Source organism: Elephas maximus, chromosome 6 (assembly GCF_024166365.1).
Source record: "Elephas maximus indicus isolate mEleMax1 chromosome 6, mEleMax1 primary haplotype, whole genome shotgun sequence".
NCBI lineage: Eukaryota > Metazoa > Chordata > Mammalia > Proboscidea > Elephantidae > Elephas > Elephas maximus.
In genome coordinates this window covers 67,472,286-67,495,278 of record NC_064824.1, presented here as the reverse complement: position 1 = coordinate 67,495,278, position 22,993 = coordinate 67,472,286, and the positions used below count along the sequence as shown (strand labels likewise).

Sequence of the window (22,993 nt, the reverse complement as noted above, 5' to 3'; positions counted from 1 at the left end):
CAGTAGGCGCCTTTACTGTTTCCTTTCCCTCTCCCTCTCCTCTCTTTCCACCTCTCTCTCTCTCTTTTTTCTTTTCCTTTCCCTTCTCTCCCCTACTCTTTTTGACATTCCCCCCCCCCCCCATTACTTTCCATTCTTCCTTTAGTTTCTCGGACCGTGTGGGTGGTAGATTCCCCAGTGGGCCGCCTAACCGCTTCAGTGCTCAGGAAAATCCTGCAGACAGGCAAGGGTAGCTCGTGCCTGTGTGTGTGTGTGAGTGTGAAACTATGAGGACTTTGTGTGTGTGTGCATATGACTGTGAGGAGTGTGCGTGCACGTGTGAGAGTAGCTGTGTTTGCCAATCACTGTGGAGTGTGTGCGACTGTATGTGCGTCAGTGTGCGTGTTAGATTGGCTACCTGTGAGTGTGCTTGTGCCTGTGGAGTGTGCAAGTACGAACGCGAGTGAGTTTTGAGTACCCGCTCCTTCCTGCGTTGCAAAGTGCTGGGGGCGGGCCGGGCGGCAGGGGGCCTGCCCCGCTGGATTCCCGCATGCTAGTTCCGGGGCGGTCGGTTCTAAAGGGCTTTATACCCTGTCTGGAGGGTGGGGACAGGCGCGGGTAGAAAACGGGATGCCTCGAGGTCCCGGGCTGACTTTCTGCCACCGGGAACGGACCGAAGTGCGGGCCTAAAGTGGTGCCTGCTACTTGCTACTTGCAACGCGCACCCACCTCCCGGGGAAGGAACCGTGAGGCCGGTGCGGCGGTGGCCACGCGCGGAGACCGTCGCAGGGATGCAGCGCCGGACGGCGGCAGCGGCGTGCGCGCTGCTGTTGGCGCTCGCCGCCTGCCTGATATCGGTCAGCGGCGAAGGTAAGCACGCCTGCCGGTCTCAGCTTCACGCGGAGCCGCGGACTTCCCGGGCAGTGGCTGGGTCCGTCCGCCGGCGGGCGAGCGGGCGGTAGAGGGGAGCGCGGCGGGGCAGGGGCTAGGGCAGGCGGCGCCGCTAGAGCGGCTCCCCTTGGAGCGCTCAGGTTGCCCTGCGAGCAGCTAGCGGGAGCGCCCCTCCTTCGCCCCGGCAACAGTGCAGCTGCAAACTTGAGAAAGCAGCCCCGCGGGTTTCAGTGACAGCGCACCGCACCGGGGCCCCCGTCTTTGTTCCCACGGGGGGCTGTTTCCCGACCTTTCTGGAAAGCACTTTGTAGTTGGATCTCCAGAGAATGAGGTTCTCCACCAAGTTTCCAACCTGCTAGCCCCACGGATTTATTCTCGCCAGGGCTGAGTAGTCCTTCGCACTGTTCAGAGCGCAGTTTTCCACCTGCAACGCCCTGCCGGGGAGATCTCTTGGCGCGCCCAGGGCCGCGGGCTAGGGCACTCCCCCTTCTCCCCCGATCACCGGCGAAACTTGGTCCTGAGGTGACCCCCCAAGAGACCGCATCTCATGATACAGATCATTTACGAGCCGATAAGGCCAGGAGGTGGGATTGGCCGAGAGAGCGGCTGATAAGTTGGAGGATTTTCTTAAAGGGTTTTCTTTCCAACCCGGGAGTGGGGGCTTTTGTGTGGATGAATGGAGCCGGTCTGCGCGGCCAGAGTTTTGAGGGCTCGAATGCAGAAAGTTTCTGGTCTTAAGGTCTTTAAACTTCTCTTACGTTATTGGAGAGCTCTGGAGAGAAGAGAGAGGAAGAAGTGGAGAGAATATAAATAGTAACAGGGGAAGAGGAGAGGGAAATAAATAGGAGCAAGACGAGAGGAAAAGGGAGAGGAGGGGGAGAGAAGCGAGTTTGGAGAGAGAGCGAGCGAATTTGTAGGGAGAAAAAGAGGGCACAAGAGCAAGTTTGGAGAGAGAAAACGAGAGAGAGAGAGAAAACGAGAAAGAGGGAGAGAAGAGAGAGAGAGAGAAGGGATGAATGGAAACGGTGAAGAGGAGGCAGTGGAACCGGCGAGCTCTCTCTCTGGCTTTGCGTTGCTAGGTAGCAGCCAGGAGCTGCGTGTGACCGACCACCAGACAGACAGAGCGGACGCTGCAGCCGCCACGGGACTAATCTGTCTGTGGGGATGAGAGAGTCCCCCCGCGCCCCGTTTCCCCTCCTTCTCCGTCCTTCCCGTCGGACAACTTAATTGTCCTACAATGAAATGAAACCCCTTTTGTTGTAGGATTAGGCAATGCAATAAATTGATTTTCCCGGATCACATATTGGGGTTGACGGGTGGGGACTGTGGAAGCTCCCACTTATGGGGGTGGGGTGGGGTGGAGTGGAGGGAAAGGGCGGTGGCATGTATTCAAATGGTTAATCTGCTTTCTTTCCTCAATTCTTAGTTTAAGCTCTTTAGACGGAATCAAGTAAGTAATTATACAGCACCTCCTAACAGCACCCGTTTCAGACTTCTGGGAAGAAGTGTGGAAAGCCAACAAGCCCGAATGGTGTTGCAAAAATCTTTGGAAAGGGAAGGGAGGCAGGTGGAGACCTTTAGCAATTCCTTTGAACACCTTTTTTCGGTGTTGGTAACACAAGAAAGAATTGTTGAGGGCTTAACCTGAGACCCTGCTTAGGGTTATATTTAACTCATGTCCTAAATATAGCCACAGGATTTTACTATATGTTTCTTTAAATGTCTGGCAAAAGAAAATCTTGGCTGGATTTATTTGTCTCCCCACCCGTCCTCCCCCAACCAAAACAGATGTTCTCTAGCTTGAGTTGATGGTACATCAAATAACCTGTACTTACTCTTCTTGATAGTTTAAATCTATCTAGCTTCCATTCTATAACATCTATCTATATATGTGCACAGACAGACACACACACACAGGTCCATTACACTTATTGACTCATTTAATCTTAATAGTACCTCCTTTGAAGTAGTGGGTATCTTATTATCCCTATTTTATAGATAAGACACAGAGTAATTAAGTAACTTGTCCAAGGTCATACTGCTAGAAAATGGCAGACTCAAGGGAGTCCATAGTTTAACTATTGTGATATATGAATCTCTCTGATCATTTCTTTGTCTTTTTTCTTTTGTATTAAAATGTCATGCTGTCTAATACCGTGTCTGTAACTGTGTGTGGTTACAAAGGGAGCTGAGGGGCATTTTGCAAATCTTTACCATTTAAGGCAAAAATCCACCTGCTGCTTTGTAACTGGGTATTTTTTCAGAAACTCATTTCAGGTTTCTAAGACCTGAACCGAAAGCTCTGCATTTCTAGTCTTTCCCCTTCATTGTTTTTAGATACATGTCCTCTGAATGTCTTCAGCTGGTAGCTTGAGGTCTAGATACCTGTTTTATTGATCCTGCTTATCAGATGAAGTATGATGACATTGTAGATGCCTTTATTTAAGCACCACATCTGAGGTGGGACATCACTGCCAATTTTTTAATCACTAGAAATAGGAAGAGAAGAACTATGAATGTCCTATGGTTAGTCTTTCTTTTTAATTATTCCACATCTGTAGTTAAAATGTTATTTGCAGCTTTCTCCTATTTTGTAGACAGCTTTTTAAGAAAAAAGTGAGCTATGGAGTCAAGCTGTCTGAGTTCCAGTAATGGCTTCCCTTCTTTCTAGCTGTGTCACCTTGGGGAAGTCACTTAACTTGGTGTGGCTCAGACTGCTTATCTGCAAAATTGGCATGATAATAAAGAGAATCTACCCCAAAGTCTTTTATGAACATAAAGAGATAAAATAAGTAAAGTGCTTGGAATGGTATAAAGTGTGTAGACAGTGATCATAAACCAGTAGTTACTTTTATTATATATATATCAACACCTAAATTAACATACACTTTTTGTTTAAAAAAATTTTTTTTGTTTACTATTCATATTTCCAATTTTCAAATGTACATAGGAAAGTCTTTAGCATTTTTCACAAACATTTCTTTGAGGAATCCCCTGATCCCAGGATGTGGTTAGAAGTTTGAGAAAATGGTATTAACTTAAAAAAAAAGTTACATATTTTAATCCAATGAAAGTTTGGTTATGTTCTTAATAGTATCAGCTTTTATGATTATTATATCTTCCAGTGAAGTTTATATATTTAAAAGAATTGTGGGGCCAATAATAAATGTGCAGCATTTGGTTCCACCACATCTCTGATGCCTCACTACTGCTTTTACTTCACAGTAGTTGACTTCTCTTTCTCTACTTGAAGTTCTTCCTTGCCAGTCCTTAGGGCTTCTACCTTAACTCCTTTCAATCATGTTCCATCTTAAAAGGACTTTTTACAGCTGGCATGAAATGTTAGATATCAGCTGGTCAACTTGCATTATTTTACAGATAAGGTAACTAAACCTGGGAGGTGGGTAGGGAGAGAGGGCGGGACTAAGTGCCTGCCGAAGGGCATGTAGAATGTGGCAGAGCTGAGATGTGAACCCATGCCTTATCATTCCATCTTCCTACTTCATCATTTTAAGATACATATCCTCTGACAACATCATGCAGCCCTGGTGGTGCAGTGGTTAAGAGCTCAAGCTGTTGGAATCCACCAGCCGCTCCTTGGAAACCCTATAGGGGCGCTATGAGTCGGAATCGACTCCAGAGCAATGGATTTTTTTTCTTTTGAAGACATCATGCTTGGCAAAGCAGAGGGTCAGCAGAAAAATAAGAGGACCCTCAACGAGATGGATTGACATAGTGGCTGGCAACGATGGGCTCAGACATAGCAATAATTATGAGGATGGCTCAGGACCAGGCAGTGTTTCTTGCTGTTGTACGTAGGGTTGCTGTGAGTCGGAACAACACCCTCTGAGATAAATGTCTCTGGTCTGGTTGATTGGGGAGATTTCTAGATTCCTGTTGTATTGATTCTGACTTATCTGATGAGGTAGATGACTTAAAAAGCTAGAGAGTCCCCTGTCCCAGGCTTAAGGGGAATTCTAAGATAGTTAAATACAACCATGTGCCTTGTGCTTTTAGTTGGTACAGAACTTATGCCACGGCAATGCTCCAAGTCTCAAGAACAGTACCTCCAGATCCATTTTTCTAATTCTTGGACCATCGCAGCACGTTTGGGTTTTGTAACGCAGTTTGTTATGCAACTAGGTTTTTGTCTTGTTCAGTATAATTAAACATGGAATAGCCTTCCCATGTTCTCTGGGAAGGCACTCTAAGAACGTTGACAGGCTTCTAAATTTTTTATTTAAAAAATTCTTTTGATCATTTTAAATAATGATATGGAGAACCTAGTTGTGTTTCCTAGTTGCGTATCGTAATATTGGCTTTGGGATTTCTGTTAAGTCCTAGTAGCAAGGATAGATTAAGTAGAAAATAGAGGGCGCTTAAAAAAATTTGTTGAATTGAAAGGAAAGGGACTGTAAAGGTTGACTGCATGATAAAAAACAACTCAAATGGTACTAATTGTAAAGTCTTATTCTAGTATGGGGAAAAGACCTTTGATGGAGCCTTTTTGTAGAACCAAATGGTTACATCACATCCTAGTAACTTTGTGATCACAAGGAACTTAAAGAAATTATCACCACCATAGCATATTAAGTATCTACATTGTCTACAGTGGGCTAGTGTGTCAGTATCAGTACTACAGACAGGTTGAGAATGACAACTGAAAAGAAGATTCTAGATTTAATTAAAATGGGCTGCAACTTTGCGTGTAAGTTTCTGAGATAGGCATTCACTGGTTCCTAAAAACCCTGCCCCAGATATTGCCAGTGTTAGAAGAACCTGACATGTTTGGGCTGTTTCTTGAAAATTATCAGTTTGGTAGTTGTTTTGAAATGTCAGGGGCATTTCTTCTGTGGCTTATGTGTTCCATGGGGGCCCATGCAAACATTTCCTAGGTAATTTCTTGACAGCCTCAGCACTGAAGACAAAGTGGGAAAGGCTTGCGATTTTGGACTTAGGTGATCTGGATTTGAATCCTGGCTCTGTCTATTCACTCTCTGGACAATCCAGTGTAACACTCAATTGCGTGGGTCAGTTTTTTTTTTTTTTTTTTTGCTCATAAAATGGCTATATATCTACCTCACAGTGATGCTAGGAAGACTAAATGAGGTAATGTGTGTGAAAATGTTTTATGAAGAATAAAGTCTCATGCAGATTTCTAGCCATCATTATTACCCTTCTTCATAAATTTGACTTTTTCCAAACTTGAGGAGAGAAAAATATTGTGGTATCTTGGTATATTCTTTATAGGTGGTCCTGTGAATAATACATCTGTGCACACTTGACATTGTTTTAGTGCTACAATAGCCTTATGTATTCATCAGGATTCTGATGAAATAAGTTTTACTTTGAATAGTATGAGATAATATATATTTGGAAATGACAGAAACCTAAGTCAAACTGCCTGAAGCCAAAAAGGAAATTTATTGAAATACTTAATTGAACAGGTACAGATATTAGGTCAAACTATATGAAATTGCTGTTTTTCTAGATCAGAAGTAGTCAAATATCGACAATTTCATTTGGGCTCAGACTATGTCTTGCCAACCTGGTTTTTCTCTGTCTATCTCTTGGCTCTGAGCTAACTCCATTCTCAAACACGGCTGTCAGTGGCTCGTGGAGCAACATTCTTTCATGTCATTTTCACTGGGAAAGAGCAAGAATTTTTGTCTTTCTGTTCACTGCAAAAGTCTCAGTTGCACCTCAAGGGCTGCCTGGGTGGTATGCTCACTGGAGAACCAATCACTATGTCCAGGGCCATGGAGGTAGCCCACAGCTTAGGCTTAGGTCACATGCTTAGCCCTTGAGGTCATGGACTAAGAGTGGACATCAAGGGGAAATTGGGTAAGTCTTAGCAGAAGAATGGTGAATGAATGTTGGCCTGCAAAAACAACAGGTGTCCAGTACACCTTATCAGATCAAAATGACCCATGATATCATTTTCATTTTACACGTGAAAACAGACTTGAAAAGACTATAGAAATTTATCAGAAGCAGGCAGTCCCTGGATAACCCAATTAATTGAAGGAAAAAAAAATTGGAAACACTAAGATAAAAGACATGGTGTTTCCTGTTCATGTGAACAGGAGAAAGGAGGACTTCTAGGAGTTTCATTTGAAGCCTAAAGGGTTCTTATTTGGATCAAACCTTTGTGATGTACAGGAAAGCTCTGGAAAATGAGCTGAGAGATCAGAATACAGGAGCCCTCGAATCCATTATAAAAAAAAATACCCCGTTCCAACTCATACCAATCCTATAGGGCAGAGTAGAACTGTTCCACACGGTTTCCAAGGAGCTCCTGGTAGATTCGAACCACTGACCTTTTGGTTGGCAGCCATAGCTCCTAACCACTATGCCATCAGGATTTCTGAATCCATTATAGGATTTCATTTTTTTGTTGCATCCTAGTACCTTGTTCCTTTTCCAACCTACTGTACTCCCTTGTTGATATTCCTAAGATTTTGCCCCATTCCAGGCACAAGTCCTTGACTATGAGTATGGAGGAGAGAGAAAGAATAGAGAAGACAGGTTTGGAGACAAGTTCAGATGCTTCCATGGAGACAGAGTACATCTTGATGCATATCCAAGAGTCCCGAGCGCCTAACCTAAGGACTTCTGCTATAAATGGTAGAATAGACATCTTCCAGACCTCACTGGATTATTCCAGAAATACCATATATATGTACTCTATGCCCATGGTTATTTTGTTGCTCTTTAAGTCTTATTTCTAAAAATAGGAGCTAAGAAAGTAGCAACATTTTCATTCCAGAAATAAGATCATTAACTTTTATGTTAGGGGACTTCTGACTTAGCACAGGGCTGAAACACAATACAAGGAAATGTAAGTCTCTGAGAAAATGACAGATTAGACAATTTGAAGTTTTAATGTTGAAATCTCAATACTTTTGGTCATTAGCCCTCAGGTCATGCCTGACCCCAAGGTTACTGGAAACAGTGAGAAATGAATGAAAGAAGGAAATGTAATTACCATTCTGTGCATTGAAAAGTTAAGCCACTTGTTCCCATGGATACAATGGCTTGTTTATTGTCCAGTCTTTGAAATCCAAGTTTGTAAGCAATACTGGAGGTCCTGTTTAAGTTTATGTATCATCAGCCAATAGCACATGAAGATTTCTGGTAACTTTGAAAATAAACCCTTACTCATTGATCTACTGATTCACATCAAGCAACAACATATCTACTTTTGAGGATCCAACTGGTGTTGAGAAAGCCTGAAAAAGAGGAAGAGGAAAGTAGCTATAGTTTTGTTATTCTAGGCTCTCTTGGATTCCCTTGTAAAAATCATTGTTTTATAGTGGCAGATATTTGCACGACACTTTTTGCCCAATTCTTTGGTTTTTATTTCGTTAACGAGGAAAAACTTTTCTGAGTAAAGACTGAAAGAGGACTTCTAAGAATTCTAGGAAGTGCATTTGTAGCCTTAAGGATTTTGAGGCTACAAATTTATTTCATATGAAAATTGTTAAATGAAGTTGAACTTAAGAATGTCATCCTTTTATCTGAATTATGCCAATTTTCCCCACATTTTAATTTCACTAAAGGGGAAGAGAAAATGCTAGCATGTACTTTCACACTGGTTTAATTTTGGTGTGGGAAAGGGTGTGGAGAATACCTTTGTTTCAAGAAAAAAGAAACCCAACTCAAAGTGGCTTAAACAATGAAGGGTATTTATTGGCTCATGTGAGTGAAAATCTTACTATTTGGGTGGGGTTCAGGTCAGGTGCAGTCAGGGCTCCAGTTCCCTTTCTTTGTATTTTTCTTGACTGTCTACTTCTTGGTTTCAACTTTGTTTTCAGCCTGGCTTCCCATATGGTTGTAATGTACCTGCCAGGGCAAATGGGGCTACACATTTCCTTGATGTTATCCAGGGGGAATTAAACTTTGAGATGCTTTCAGTTATGTCCTCAAAAGCATTATTTCATTAGTTACTTACAGAACATTGTAATTTCTAAGGGCCCTAGATAGAAGTCAGTAGTTTCCCAAACTTGGCATATCATCAGAATCTCTTGGGGAGCTTTAAAAGCATATGAATTCCTAGGCTAAAACCCATACTTAGTAAACCAGGGCATGGAATCTGTACTTTTAAGAGCTTTCAGGTGATTCTGAGGTTTGGACAAATTGGGAACAACTGGTAACGCCTCTCATTTTTTAGTTTAGTAAACTGAGACTCAGAGATTAACTGATTTGCCACTGCAAATTCCTTCCAGTGGAGTTAAGTATACCCTGTTAAATCTGTTTTAGGAGGTGGGGATGTTAAAGGTAGCCACAAGGACAAAGAAAACTACTCCTGTAAGTTCAAGAGTCATAGGATGTAGTGTCTCCATTTCTAATCATCTCTTTTCCTGGCCAATGATGACAGGTCATCAGCCCCTCCCTATAGCCACTACCTGTGTCTTTGCTCTTTCTCTGGACACTCTTGAAGTCCTTCCTCCAACTCTAAGAACCTTAGATTCATTGAGCAGATCAAATGTTGGAGGTCTTCTAATCTTTTCTCTCACCCAGGTCAAATTCGTCATGGCATCTGTGACAGAGCCCACTGACTTCTAGAATGGCCATCTATTCCATGGATGGAGTGAACATGATTAGAGTACTGGAAAACTTTATAGCTCATTTTATTTATCCTAACCCCAACCCATTGTTGATCCCACTGGGACTTGAACAGTCAGTTGATCTTGCCATCTCCTCATTGTCCCTCAATTCTCTCATTTATTTACATCCTTAGCTTAATGTTTTATGACTCATTAAAATCCTTTATTTGCATACACCCTCAGCAGCCTGGCTCCTTTTTCTTGCTTTGTGTCTTGTAAAACCCCAATCCTGGTTAAATCTTAATTCTCCACATCTGCATCTCTTTAGATAAACATGGCAGAAGAAAACATGTAACTACGAGGACTGACCTAACTTTAAATTCATGAAACTAGTCTCAGTTGGCACTCCATGCTGCCTGGCCGATCCATTCCCTCTTCTGCTTTTTCGTATCTCTGTCCTCAAACCTGCAACACCTTCTGCCTCATCCTCACACTTAGATGTTGACTTTGATTTTTTCCAGTTTAACACTTATAAGAAATAATCAGAAGAGAACTTCCACAAGCTCCCATAGCTCCGTGTCAGCACCTGCACTTCAGTCCATATGCTGTGTCTTTCCTTCTGTTACTCTGTATGAACTTCCATGCTCTTTAAGTCCAACCAATTAATTCATGTTCTACAGACCATTCCTTCTCATCTCTCAGCAATTGTCTCCTCTCCAACAGAGTCTTCTCCGTTTTCCCATATTCCCTTCCAGGTATTACCCTAATTTCTCTGTTCCTATTCACAGCAAAATTCCGTGACAGATTTGTCCATATCCACAATCTGTAATTTCTCTTCTCCAATTCTCACTCAAATCCATGCCATTCCAGCATTTGTTCCCACCTTTGACAGAAATTTCTTTTGTTAAGATCACTGATGGTCATACTGTTAAATCCAGTGATTGATTCTCAGCTCCTGTCTTCTGTAACTGATGTAACTACTCTCTTGGTGACCTCATCCTGTCTCATGGCTTTCAATACTATCTATATGCTGACAACTTCCAGTTTATGAATCCATCCAGACCATTACCCTAAACTCCAGACACATATATCCAACTGCTTATTTCATATATCCACCTGGCTATGTAATTGTCATCTCAGGCCTAACATGTCCAAAACTGAACTCTTGATCTCCACTAATGCCCCAAACCTGTTTTTTAAGTAGACTTCCCCATCTCACTAAATGGTCTGACCATTTGACCTCCATGTCACCTCTGACCTCATCCCCAACTCATCTACCGCCACTCACAGTTCAACTTCCTCTATCCATTCCTGCTTCCTCCCCTTCCCTTCACAGGGGTTGATCCTAATAAACATCTTGCACTCAAAGCTCCACCTCAGCTTATATTTCCCAACAACCTAACTTGGGTGTGGCAGAAGCCACACAAAGGAGCTTGTGAGCAGAAGAGTGAGATGCTCTGACTGATGTTCTAAAAGGGTATGCTGTGTTACAGGAGTAAGAAGGGGAACAGAAGGAAAGCAGGGTGATCAGTAAGAAAGCTATTGTAATGACCCGGGTAAGAGATGATAGTGACCGGGATCAGTGTAGCAGATGTGAAAGTAGTGAGAAGTGATTAGATTCAGGATATATTTTGAAGACCAAAGTAATAGGATTTCCTGAGGGATGTGGGATATGAAAGAAAAAGAGGCGTCGTAGTAGATTCCCAAGGTTTGAGGCCTGAGCAATCATCCAGTCGATTCTGACTCGTATTGACCCTATAGGACAAAGTAGAACTGCCCCACAGAGTTTCCAAGGAGTGCCTGGTGGATTTGAACTGCCGACCTTTTGGCTAGTGGCTGTAGCACTTAACCACTATGCCACCAGGGTCTCCACCTTCTGACCACTGCATTTGAAATTAGCACCCACCCACTATATGGCCTCTTCTTATTCCTCTTTCTTGATTTGTATTCTCCATTGTACTTATCACCACCTGACATAAAGCATATTTATATATTTCTTTACTCACTTATGTCTCCTCTTTTAAGTTGTAAATTCCACAAGGGTAGAGATTTTCATCTCTATAATTCATTGCTTTATCTCCAGTGTCCAGAATAGGGCTAAATAAATATAAGTTGCATGAATGAATGGATGGATGCCCCCAAGGATGACACCAAGACCAAGAAGAGGTGCCCCTCAGTGCATCACCATGTCCCTGGTATTGCAATCTCAAAATTCCAACCCCAGGTCCTCGGATGCCTGGTCCTGATGAAGAAAAAAGAAAATTGCCGTCTTTATCAAAGCAAGTGGCTTAGCAACGCTGTTTCCATTCAACTCTCCACTTTTCTCTGCCTTGCTGTTCCCCACCCCTGGTGATTCCCAATGCATTTGAGAGTAGCTGATGCTGCATTAGCCTTTTAAACTTCCATCCCAGACATTGGTTACCCTAGGAGAATCCCTTGTCCATATAGAATGGGTCATTATACTATTTTTAGGACAGATTTGATACAGTAGCTTTTACAAAAAGATAAGCCAAAGTTTTTAGACATTATGTTAGTGGACTGTCATTCTGTGTTTAAACAGAACACAAAAGAAAGCTGTTTGAGACCTGGGCACAGTGAAAACAGTCTTGGTCAAACAAAAGACCCTCTTTGAAGAGGGGAGTGGCTTCCCAACTCAGGGAGGCAACATGGACTGTGGTGGAAAGAACATTACGTGTTAGGACTTTCATGGGTCTTGTTCCTGATGAATGAAGGAAAAATGGGCCCAACCAATGAGGGCCCCAGACTACTGAAAAATGCCCCCAGCTGCTTGTCCACTGGACACAATCTTTCTTATCTCAGACCCCATTCTTTCAAGGACTCCATATGCAACTGTGACCAAATAGGTTAAAGTAGGGGAATGACTCAGTTATATGCATGTATAGGTAGAGAAGTTGGGGCAATGAACTATAATAATAATAGCTAATTTTTTTTTCTTGAGTACTTTCTATGTGCCTGGCAGTATTCTCAGTACTTTACAGGTATTAATTTATCTACTTTTTATTAACAGTATCAATTTCATGGGTGAAAGGAACAAAGCAAAGGCAGGTGAGATAATTTTGTCCAAGGCCATCCAGTTAGTAAGTGGTTGAGATTTGAACCCGTGCTCATATTCTTTTACCTTTTCATTGTGGATAGTTAGGAGCAAGTAAAAGGTAGTTCCTCTGTAGGCTCTCAAACAAAGCTTCATTTAATGGCTCATACTATGATACCAAAAATAAATAAATAAAAACTAAAAAAACAAACCCGTTGCCATCAAGTTGATTCAGATTCATAGTGACAGAATAGACTGCCCCACAAGGTTTCCAAGGAGTGGCTGGTGGATTTGAACTGCTGACCTTTTGGTTAGCAGCTTAACCACTGCACCACCAGGGCTCCATATTATGATAAGGTGACCTCACTTAAGTGCTATACCTTTGCAGTCCAACCCTTTGGCATTTTTTGGCTACTCTTAGTAGTTACTCATTTATTCAGTACAGGTTGATCGAAACCTTAAGCTCCAGGCATGATGTAACTAGCTACTACAAAGGATAGAGAGATTTCTGTGACATTGGCCCTGTCCAAAATACCTTACTCTTGAGAAGGGTGCATTTCTACTTTAATCTAGTCATTCTGCTATACTGTTTAGGTACTGGCTAATTCCTCATTGCTGACTTTCTCCTATGCTCTTATTCCATTATCTGGAAACATCCTCTGATCTATAATTACATGTCTTTTAATTTAAAGGATCTGTACCTAATCTAATCAGAGTTCTATTCTAATTTCCTGTTAGGGGTGGCCGTGACATATAGGTTTTTTTTTTTTGATGTATAGATTTTTAAGGGCTGTTGTTCTTTACTATTGGTTAAAGTACCTACTAAGAAAACAAAAAGCCTCACAACTGGACCAATGAGCAACATCATGATAAAAGGAGAAAAGATTGAAGTTGTCAAGGATTTCATTTTACTTGGATCCACAATCAACAGCTGTGGAAGCAGCAGTCAAGAAATCAAAAGGTTCATTGCATTGGGTAAATCTGTTGCAAAGGACCTCTTCAAAGTGTTAAAGAGCAAAGATGTCACCTTGAAGACTAAGGTGTGCCTGACCCAAGCCATGGTATTTTCAATCGCATCACATGCATGTGAAAGCTGGACAATGAATAAGGAAGACAGAAGAAGAGTTGACACCTTTGAATTGTGGTGTTGGTGAAGAATATTGAATATACCTTGGACTGCCAAAAGAATGAACAAATCCGTCTTGGAAGAAGTGCGGCCAGAATGCTCCTTAGAGGCAAGGATGGCGAGACTGCATCTTACATACTTTGGACATGTTGTCAAGAGCGATTGGTCCCTGGAAAAGGACATCATGCTTGGCAGAGTACAGGGTCAGCGGAAAAGAGGAAGACCCTCAACGAGGTGGATTGACACAGTGGCTGCAACAATGAGCTCAAACATAACAACGATTGTAAGGATGGCTCAGGACCGGGCAGTGTTTCGTTCTGCTGTGCATAGGGTCGCTATGAGTCGGAACCGACTCAAGGGCACCTAACAACAACAAGTTCCCTTATACCACGTCTTAGAAGAAAAGTAACAGCCAAGTGAGGACTGAATCTGTTTACATTCCAGAGGACGCTGCTCTTGTACAGATGGAGAAAGCATTTGCCAAGGTGCCAAAAGGTCTTTTGGCCCCAAAGCACTTCTCACCCTGGCCAAAGATGTCTGCTCTGTCGCTGTTAGAACCAGTTCTTTAGAGTAAGATATTGTTTCTTATGAAACTCCTGTTAAGATTCAGAAATATTTAGCCCTATAGGGTATATTAATTTCTGAGGCAGTCTTGCACAGTAAACATTTGCCAGAGCAAGGTTCAGAGAGAATGAGAGAAGGTTCAGAGAGAATGAGATCCAAGGCTAGTATGTTTTGATGAGGTACCAGAAGATGAAAGATACAGTCTTTAAAGGAAGCCAACTTCATCTCTTAATTGTTTTGTCTAAATGCAGTTTTTCTGGGGGGAAAAGATATTACTGTTTGTCTTTTTTTTTTTTTTCCTTAGGATGGCTTTATGGGGAGATTTCTGCTGTTAATCTGTTAAATAGCCCCCAGTGATGGAACTTACTTTCTAATATGGGTCTACTCCTTCTGGTTAGGTCAGTTGAAATAGGATTGTTAGAACAAACAAGAGGTTGGCCCAGAAAGCAACAAGAGTTGCAAGACTCTATCAATCATTCCTTAGGTATTCATCAGTGCCAGGTAAGCCTGAGAAGAGGTTCTTGGATTTAAATGTGCATGGCGATGATAATTTTCCTAGACCATATTGATGACTATTGGTAGGAAATCTTATTTTTCCTCACGGTGTGTAATAAATAATTTGCAAATGAATAAAGTCAAATACTTAAGTCAATTGCTAAATGGTTACTTTTTATGTACCAACATTTTGAATTATTTTCCAGTTCTTCTGACATAAAGATTTACTTCTTCCCTAGTATTTGGTGCAGTGAGGTGTTGAAAGAATTTGCTAAGTAATCATTGGAAGCTGAGATTCTAGAGAAAAGCAAAATGCATGGTTTAAAAATTGAACTTACTAACTGGAAGACAGTGAAAATTAGATATTTCTTTCTGTAAATAATTAAACCCAACAGAGCAGACAAGAGAAAACATGGCACCACGTGGGACTTGAGCTAAGAAGGATGCATATTGTATTGAATGCTTTCACCTTCCTGTAAGGGAAATCGAAGGGGTCTTTAATAGTTGGTGCTGCTTGTAAACATGTGCAACAGAATCCCACTGTAATCCAGGCTTATTTTTCAAGCATTTTGCTGTGGCTGATAGAATGAGAAATGAAGGGAAAATGGAGTTTTATGAAGGCCTTAGCATTCTTTCCCTTTTGGAGGTCCAGGCCTGATTTGTCAAGGCCATTTTCCATAGCCCTCTTGTGCTTTTGGCTCATTTGTAGATGAGACAGTTGCCTCTATTTTTGTTTCAGAGAACAGTGGATCTACTAATTGAGAACTGGTTGACAAGAGACACATAGAATATTGTATTCTTTCTGATTTTATTAAACCCCCTTCCCCTTTTTTTTGAGGTAGGGACAAGTAGTTTGCCTTAATTTTACATCTATAAAAAAGGGAATAAGATTTTACAATTTTCATAAGGGTGAGCTTTGAGTATTAGCATTAATTTAGTGCTTTATTTTTACAATTAACAGGGTAAAATTGACTTTGTACAGTTATATTAATTTTTTTTTATTGTGCTTTAGGTGAAAGTTTACAGCTCAAGTTAATGACTCCTACAAAAATTTATACACATATTGTTATGTGACCCTAGTTGCAATCCCTATGATGTGACAGCACACTCTCCCTTTCCACCCCTGGTTTCCTGCGTCCTTTTACCCAGTTCCTATCCCTTTGTGTCTTCTCATACCACCTCCGGACAGGAGCTGCCCATTTAGTCTCGTCTATCTACTTGAACTAAGAAGCACACTCTTCACGAGTATTATTTTATGTTTTGTAGTTCAGCCTTAAGTTTGAAGAACTGGCTTCAGGAATGGTTTCAGTTCTGGGTTAACAGTCTGGGAGCCATGTCTTCTAGGGTCTCAGTCAGACCATTAAGTCTGGTCTTTTTACTAGAATTTGAGTTCTGCACCCAACTTTTCTCCTGCTTCATCAGGGACTGTCTGTCGTGTTCTCAGGGCAGTCATTGGTGGTAGCAGTGCACCATCTAGTTCCTCTGGTCTTAGGCCGATGGAATCTCTGGTTTATGTGACCCTTTTGTCTGTTGGGCTAATATTTTTCTTGTGTCTTTTGGTGTTTTTCTTTCTTCTGTGCCCCAGGTGGATTGGGACTAATTGGTGCATCTTAGATGGCCGCTCACTAGCTTTTAAGACCTCAGACACCCCTCACCTAGGTGTCCCCTGAAACCGTGGTCTCCAGACCCCACCCCTGCTACTCTGTCCCTCAAAGTGTTTGGTTGTATTCAGGAAACTTCTTAGCTTTTGGTTTAGTCCAGTTGTGCTGAGTTCCCTTACATGGCGTGTTATCCTTCCCTTCACCTAAGATTCAAAGAATGTTTTCTTTTGTGTTTAAACCTTTTCTTGAGTTCTTATGATAGTGGTCTCATAAATTATTTGAGCTTTTGTGATTGACTAATTTCACTCAGCATAATGTCTTTCAGATTCATCTATGTAGTGAGATGTTTTGAAGATTCATCTTTATCATTGCTTAGTATTCTATTGTGTGAAGATACCATAGTTTTGTTTATCCATTTGTCCGTTGATGGGCACCTAGGTTGTTTCCATCTTTTTGTTATTGTGAACAGTGCTGCAGTGAACATGGGTGTGCATATATCTGTTTGTATGATGGTTCTCATTTCTCTAGGTTATATTCCAAGGAGTGGGATTACTGGATCCTATGGTAGTTCTAGAAACCCTGGTGGCATAGTGGTTAAGTGCTATGGCTGCTAACCAAAGGGTCGGCAGTTCAAATCCACCAGGTGCTCCCTGGAAACTCTATGGGGCAGTTCTGCTCTGTCCTATAGGGTCACTATGAGTCAGAACTGGGTTTGGTTTGTGATAGTTCTATTTCTAGCTTTTTAAGGAAGCACCAAATCGATTTCCAAAGTGTATAGATTTGTGTACCCAACACCACAAATCAGGAACAGAAGAGTTCATCACCCCCCACTAAGTGTTCCTAGCTCATTAAAAAAAATTTTTTTTTATTGTGCGTTAAGTGAAAGTTTACAAATCAAGTCAGTCTCTCATACAAAAATTTATATACACCTTGCTATATACTCCTAGTTGTTCTCCCTCTAAATAAGACAGCACACTCCTTCCCTCCACTCTCTATTTTCATGTCCATTCGGCCAGCTTCTGACCCCCTCTGCCCTCTCATCTCCCCTACAGACAGGAGCTGCGCACATAGTCTTGTGTGTCTACTTGATCCAAGAAGCTCACTCCTCACCAGTATCATTTTCTATCCCATAGTCCAATCTAATCCCTGTCTGAACAGTTGGCTTTGGGAATGGTGCCTGTCTTGGGCTAACAGAAGGTCTGGGAGCCATGACCTCTGGGGTCTTTCTAGCCTCAGTCAGACCATTAAGTCTGGTCTTTTTACAAGAATTTGGGGTCTGCATCCCACTGCTCTCCTGCTCCCTCAGGGGTTCTCTGTTATGTTCCCTGTCAGGGCAGTCATTTGTTGTAGCCGGGCACCACCTAGTTCTTCTGGTCTCAGGCTGATGTAGTCTCTGGTTTATGTGGCCCTTTCTGTCTCTTGGGCTCATGATTACCTTGTGTCTTTGGTGTTCTTCATCCTCCTTTGCTCCAGGTACGTTGAGACCAATTGATGCATCTTAGACGACCTCAGGTACCACTCTTCAAAGTGGGATGCAGAATGTTTTCTTAATAGATTTTTTTTTATGCCAGTTGACCTAGATGTCCCCTGAAACCATGGTCCCCAAACCCCTTCCCCTGCTACTCTGGCCTTCGAAGCATTCAGTTTATTCAGGAAACTTCTTTGCTTTTGGTTTAGTCCAGTTGTGCTGACCTCTCCTGTATTGTGTGTTGTCTTTCTGTTCACCTAAAATAGTTATTGTCTACTATCTAATTAGTGAATAACCCTCTCACTCCCTCCTTCCCTCCCCTCATAACCATCAAAGAATATTTTCTTCTCTGTTTAAACTATTTCTCAAGTTCTTATAATAGTGGTCTCATACACTATTTGTCCTTTTGCAACTGACTAATTTCACTCAGTGTAATGCCTTCCACATTCCTCTATGTTGTGAAGTGTTTCATGGATTCATCGTTGTTCTTTATTGATGCGTAGTATTCCGTTGTGTGAATATACCATAATTTTATCTGTTCATCCATTGATGGGTGCCTTGGTTGCTTCCATCTTTTTGCTATTGTAAACAGTGCTGCAGTGAACATGGGTGTGCATATATCTGTTCATGTAAAGGCTCTTACTTCTCTACGATATATTCCAAGGAGTTGGATTGCTGGATCGTATAGTAGTTCTATTTCTAGCTTCTTAAGGAAGCTCCAAATCAATTTCCAAAGTGGTTGTACCATTTTACATTCCCACCAGCAGTGTATAGGTGTTCCAGTCTCTCAACAACCTCTCCAACATTTATTATTTTGTGTTTTTTGGGTTAATGCCAGCCTTGTTGGAGTGAGATGGAATCTCATTGTAGTTTTGATTTGCATTTCTTTAATGGTCCTTGCTCATTTTTGAAGTAATTAAAGACAGCACAGAAAATAAAATTATGTGGCTAATTTTTTATTACTGGATTTTATGCAAATAACACACACTTTCTACATTTCTTTCCCAACCACCCCCTCCCCCCTAGGAAGTATTATCCCTAAGCACTGCTATGCCTTTTTTTTTTTTTTTACATGTTGTTGTAAATAAATTAAAACCCAGCAACCCAGTTTTTTTTTACATTTTGTTGTAAATTAGCATAGCATAATTTGGTAAACAAATGTAGAAGGCGGGTGTTATTTGCATAAAAATACAGTATAGTAGAGAAACAAAACAAGCAAACAAAAAACCCCTGGAAAGACGGAGGCTCTTTCAGCATAATCATATAAAAAAATACTACCACAAACTGGGTTTCTTGCTAGTTTGGAATCTGCAAAGAAAACACACTGAGAAATCTCCCTTGAAGAGGAGGACAGAGGTTTATTTTTTATTTAAAGATTTACTCTTTGATGCCTGGAAAATGATTAGTTGATGTTTTCACAGAAGATTAAGTTAATGTGGTTAATTAACTGGTAATCAGATGACTTTAATCAATTAACTCCTTGTTAACAGTTTCTATAAATTTTGTAAATAAATGACTAAATCAGTAAATTGTACTCTTAAGATTAAAGGTTCCTTCCTGATTTATTATATTGATGAAAATTAGAGATTTTCTCCTCATCTCATTCCCTCCCTGCCCCCACTCTTACTAATGAGAAACCTTAAGCCAGCTTTCATTTGAGAGGAACACACCAGGGTAACTTTTAATATATCATTTTTTTAAGGAAAAGTCAGGCTGTGGGACACCTTTGCTCCTTCACCTCAGCACATTTTGAAAGAATGATTTAGGGAACTGAAACTTAATAAGTAAGTGTGTACATAGTAAGTAACATTAAGCGAGAACGAGGGTGTAGCAAGTATGCTGACACTCTTGGATAAACTTTTACAATTAAGTCTTTTAAAGTTTTATTTTCTTTCTGGATGGAGGATATAATAAAATGAAACAGGGTTTGGCTCTTAGCAACAAGTGGATTTTAATGAATACCTTACGTGCTCTAGAGGGAGTTTATTGAACTATCTGGATGTGTTGACCGTGTTAGTCTCTAAAGCTTGATTGCATTTTTTTGAAATACCATACAGATATACAACTAAAATGTTGCTTTTTAGAATCATTATTGAAAATTCTCTTCTCTGTTTACATGACTTTATTTTGTCTTGAAACATATAAGCAGAAACACTAAAAAACTATATTACATGACCTCAAATATGCCAATGCATCTTCTGAAAGGCATTGAACACTCATGGGACTTGCATTATAGGACGGATGCTAAAGGATTGTTTAGGGTTGCCTCAAGGAGGAATATTTAACATCTTCAATAACTTTTAAGGATTTAATAAATGTTTATGTAGTTGAAAAAATCCTATGTTAAAATGACTCATATTTTGTAGAATATTAAAGAGAAAATTCCTACAATTTCCTTGAAGGTATAGAAAACCAAAAACAAAATCCATTGCCGTCCAGTCAATTCCAACTCATAGCAAGCCTATAGGACAGAGTAGAACTTCCCTATAGGATTTCCAAGGCTGTAATCTTTACAGAAGCAGATTGCCCTATCGAGGAGTGGCTGGGTTCAAATCACGGGCCTTTCAGGTAGCAGCCAAGTGCTTAACCACTATGCAACCAGGGCTGCTTTGAAGGTATAGAAGGTAGTCTAAATTGTGGGAATGAGTTGAGACCAGTAATGTAAATTTAAATCTCAGGTGGCCAAGCAAAACTTTGGGCTTTTCCTAGCATTATAGATGTTCTCTGGCCATTCCCCCATTGCCCTTCCTCCATCCCTGCCCACGGATCAACTATCGCAGCAGCTTCTACCTGGGACGTGGTCAGCCTGTGGCTGAACCATTCCTGGTGTTGGGATACAGCCTGGACCTGGAGCTTGGGGATTTAGCCTGGCCACTTTGCAATGGGGGCAGGGAGGGGACCCCTGGGACCACTTGACCTCCATGAGCTTCAGTTTCATAGACTTTACAATGGGGGTTAGCAATTTCTACCCTATAGGTTCTTGGAAAGATTTAAAGCACATTGTGAGCGTGCAAGGTTCTGCTCTTGGTGGGTATTCAGTAAACATTTGGCCCCCTAGGGAATCTGGTACTAAATCATTCATAGTTGACCAGTCTTGGTTAGGTCAGCACCACAGAGCAGCCACCATGCTGTGGTCTTTTGAAATAAAGAAACCACTTGTCAAATTCTCTATCCATAGAACTTGCTGGGGAAAAAGCAGCTTGTTTTAGGAGGTAAAACTATTGGCTAAGAGTGTGGCAAGTGGATGAAGGACTACTTTCTCAGTAAATATGAATCAAGACACTCTGAGGTACAAATTTCCTTATGCATCATTGCTAATTTTAGGTCATTCCTTAGACTAGACATAGTTTAGGTAAAGATTCTGTAACGTTTATTGAACACATACTCAGTTTGATAAAGTAAAGGAATAAACCCAATTATAAGAACAAAAGGATAAATACATTTGCTTTGTGTGCTTACAGTTTATTAAATCTCAGAATATACCCCTTGGAAATATTTTTGCCAGGTGAGTAGAATATTGGCAAATCATCAACCTCAAGCGTTTTTAAAAATATGAACAGTGTTTGGTGACATTTGTTTAAACTTAGAGTGACCTTATGGATTGGGAGAGGCTGTCATTTGACAGCAAAACATTTGGTGCTCCATAAATACCTGGTGAACGGCCCTGACTCCACAGACAAAGTGAGTAGCTTTAGAGGATGTCATAGATCTTGAAAATTTACATCTGTTATTTCACATAAGGGAATCAGCCTCAAGCACAATCTTTGTAATTTGAGGGGATCTGTCAGTGACATAGGTTGAAGAACTTGGCTTTATCCTGGACATGCTTTGCACATTTCCTGCTTCTTTACTAGTTCTAGTTTGTTCCCTCTGCCAAGCATACCCTCCCTCAGACCCACATATTCCTAGCTTAAGTGCCCTTCCTCTACAGTGCCTTTCTTCATCTCCGTTGAATGTTATGTGAACCTCTCTTACAATACCTGTCACCATACCATGAACTATCATTATTTGTACATGGACTTTATCTCTTCCTGTAGAATAGGATCACCGATGGTAAGATGATTGTCTTTCTCTGGTAACTTATGTCTGGCATAGTGCTATGCATAAACAGGAAATCTTTGTTGAATGGAAAGGTAAAAGAACAACAGGAGTTGTTGTAAAACATCTTCATAACCTAGAGATAGTGATTGACTTGCTCTGCTGTAGCAAAGATGACTACGTTTGGCTTGAAGAAGATAAACATTTTTGTCTGTGTCACATAACTTAGCAGTAGAGGGCTGGTCCAGCAGTTTCAGGGATCCAGCCACTTATCTTGCTTTCCACCATCCTCTGCTGGTGGCTTTCATCTTTAAGGACACCTCGTTGCCCAAGATGACTGCTGTAGCCATAGCCATCTCTTCTCTATGCCAGATAGTAGAAGCCAAAAAGAAAAAAAACGAAACCCAAACCCGTTGCTGTCGAGTCAATTCCCACCCATAGCAACCTTATAGGACAGAGTAGAACTGCCTCATAGGGTTTCCAAGGAGCACCTGGTGGACTCAAACTGCTGACCTTTTGGTTAGCAGCCATAGCTCTTAACGACTATGCCACCAGGGAAGCGAGGAAGGAAAAGAAGGGTGTGCCTTCTCTCTTTCAAGGAGAATTTCCAGAAGTTCTATACATCACTACTGCTTACATTTGACCTCACTGGTTAAACTTAGTCCTATGGCCACACCTAGCTGAAGAGAAGTTGGGCAATATAGCCTTGTAGCTGAGCACATTTTCAGCCTAAGTAAAGTTGTAATTCTGTAACTGATAAGGAAGGGAAGAATGAATGTAGTGGTAGGCCACTAGTGTGCTGGCCACACCTGTTCCAGTGACACTGGACATCTTGTGTTCCGCTATACAGCCCGCATTTCAAGGCAAGTCATAGACAATTTTAGCTGAGTTTAGAGGACAGAGACAAGGATGATGAGAGAACTGGAAACCAAGTTGTGTGAGGAATAATGGAAAGACTGGGGATGTTTTGTTTGGAGAAGAGAATAATCAGGCACAAAATGGTGAACACCCTTACGTGGAAGAACAATAAAACATATTCTGAATATCTCCGAAGGATAGAACTAGACCACAGGTGGGAAAAGTAATTATTGACAGTGTCTTAAAAACAGAGCTATCATCAGCCAGAGAAATCATCTACTAAAGAGTTTATTTCATTAAGTTGTTAGTCGCCGTGGAATTGGTCCCCAACGCATGGCGACCCGCGCACAGTGGAACGAGTTGCTGCCCGGT

At 41.4% G+C, this 22,993-nt stretch overlaps 1 protein-coding gene across 2 annotated transcripts in view; it reads left to right on the top strand.

The window, feature by feature from the left end:
* Positions 1 to 298: 298 nt before the first annotated feature.
* The window catches only part of LRP2 (LDL receptor related protein 2), a 178,220-nt gene continuing 155,525 nt past the window's right edge, over positions 299 to 22,993 (top strand). For both annotated transcript variants that reach the window (XM_049887376.1, XM_049887375.1), the window contains exon 1: positions 299 to 849. In XM_049887376.1, the coding sequence (XP_049743333.1) occupies positions 771 to 849 (79 nt within the window). In that variant the 5' untranslated portion in view covers positions 299 to 770. The remainder of the gene's footprint in view (positions 850 to 22,993) is intronic.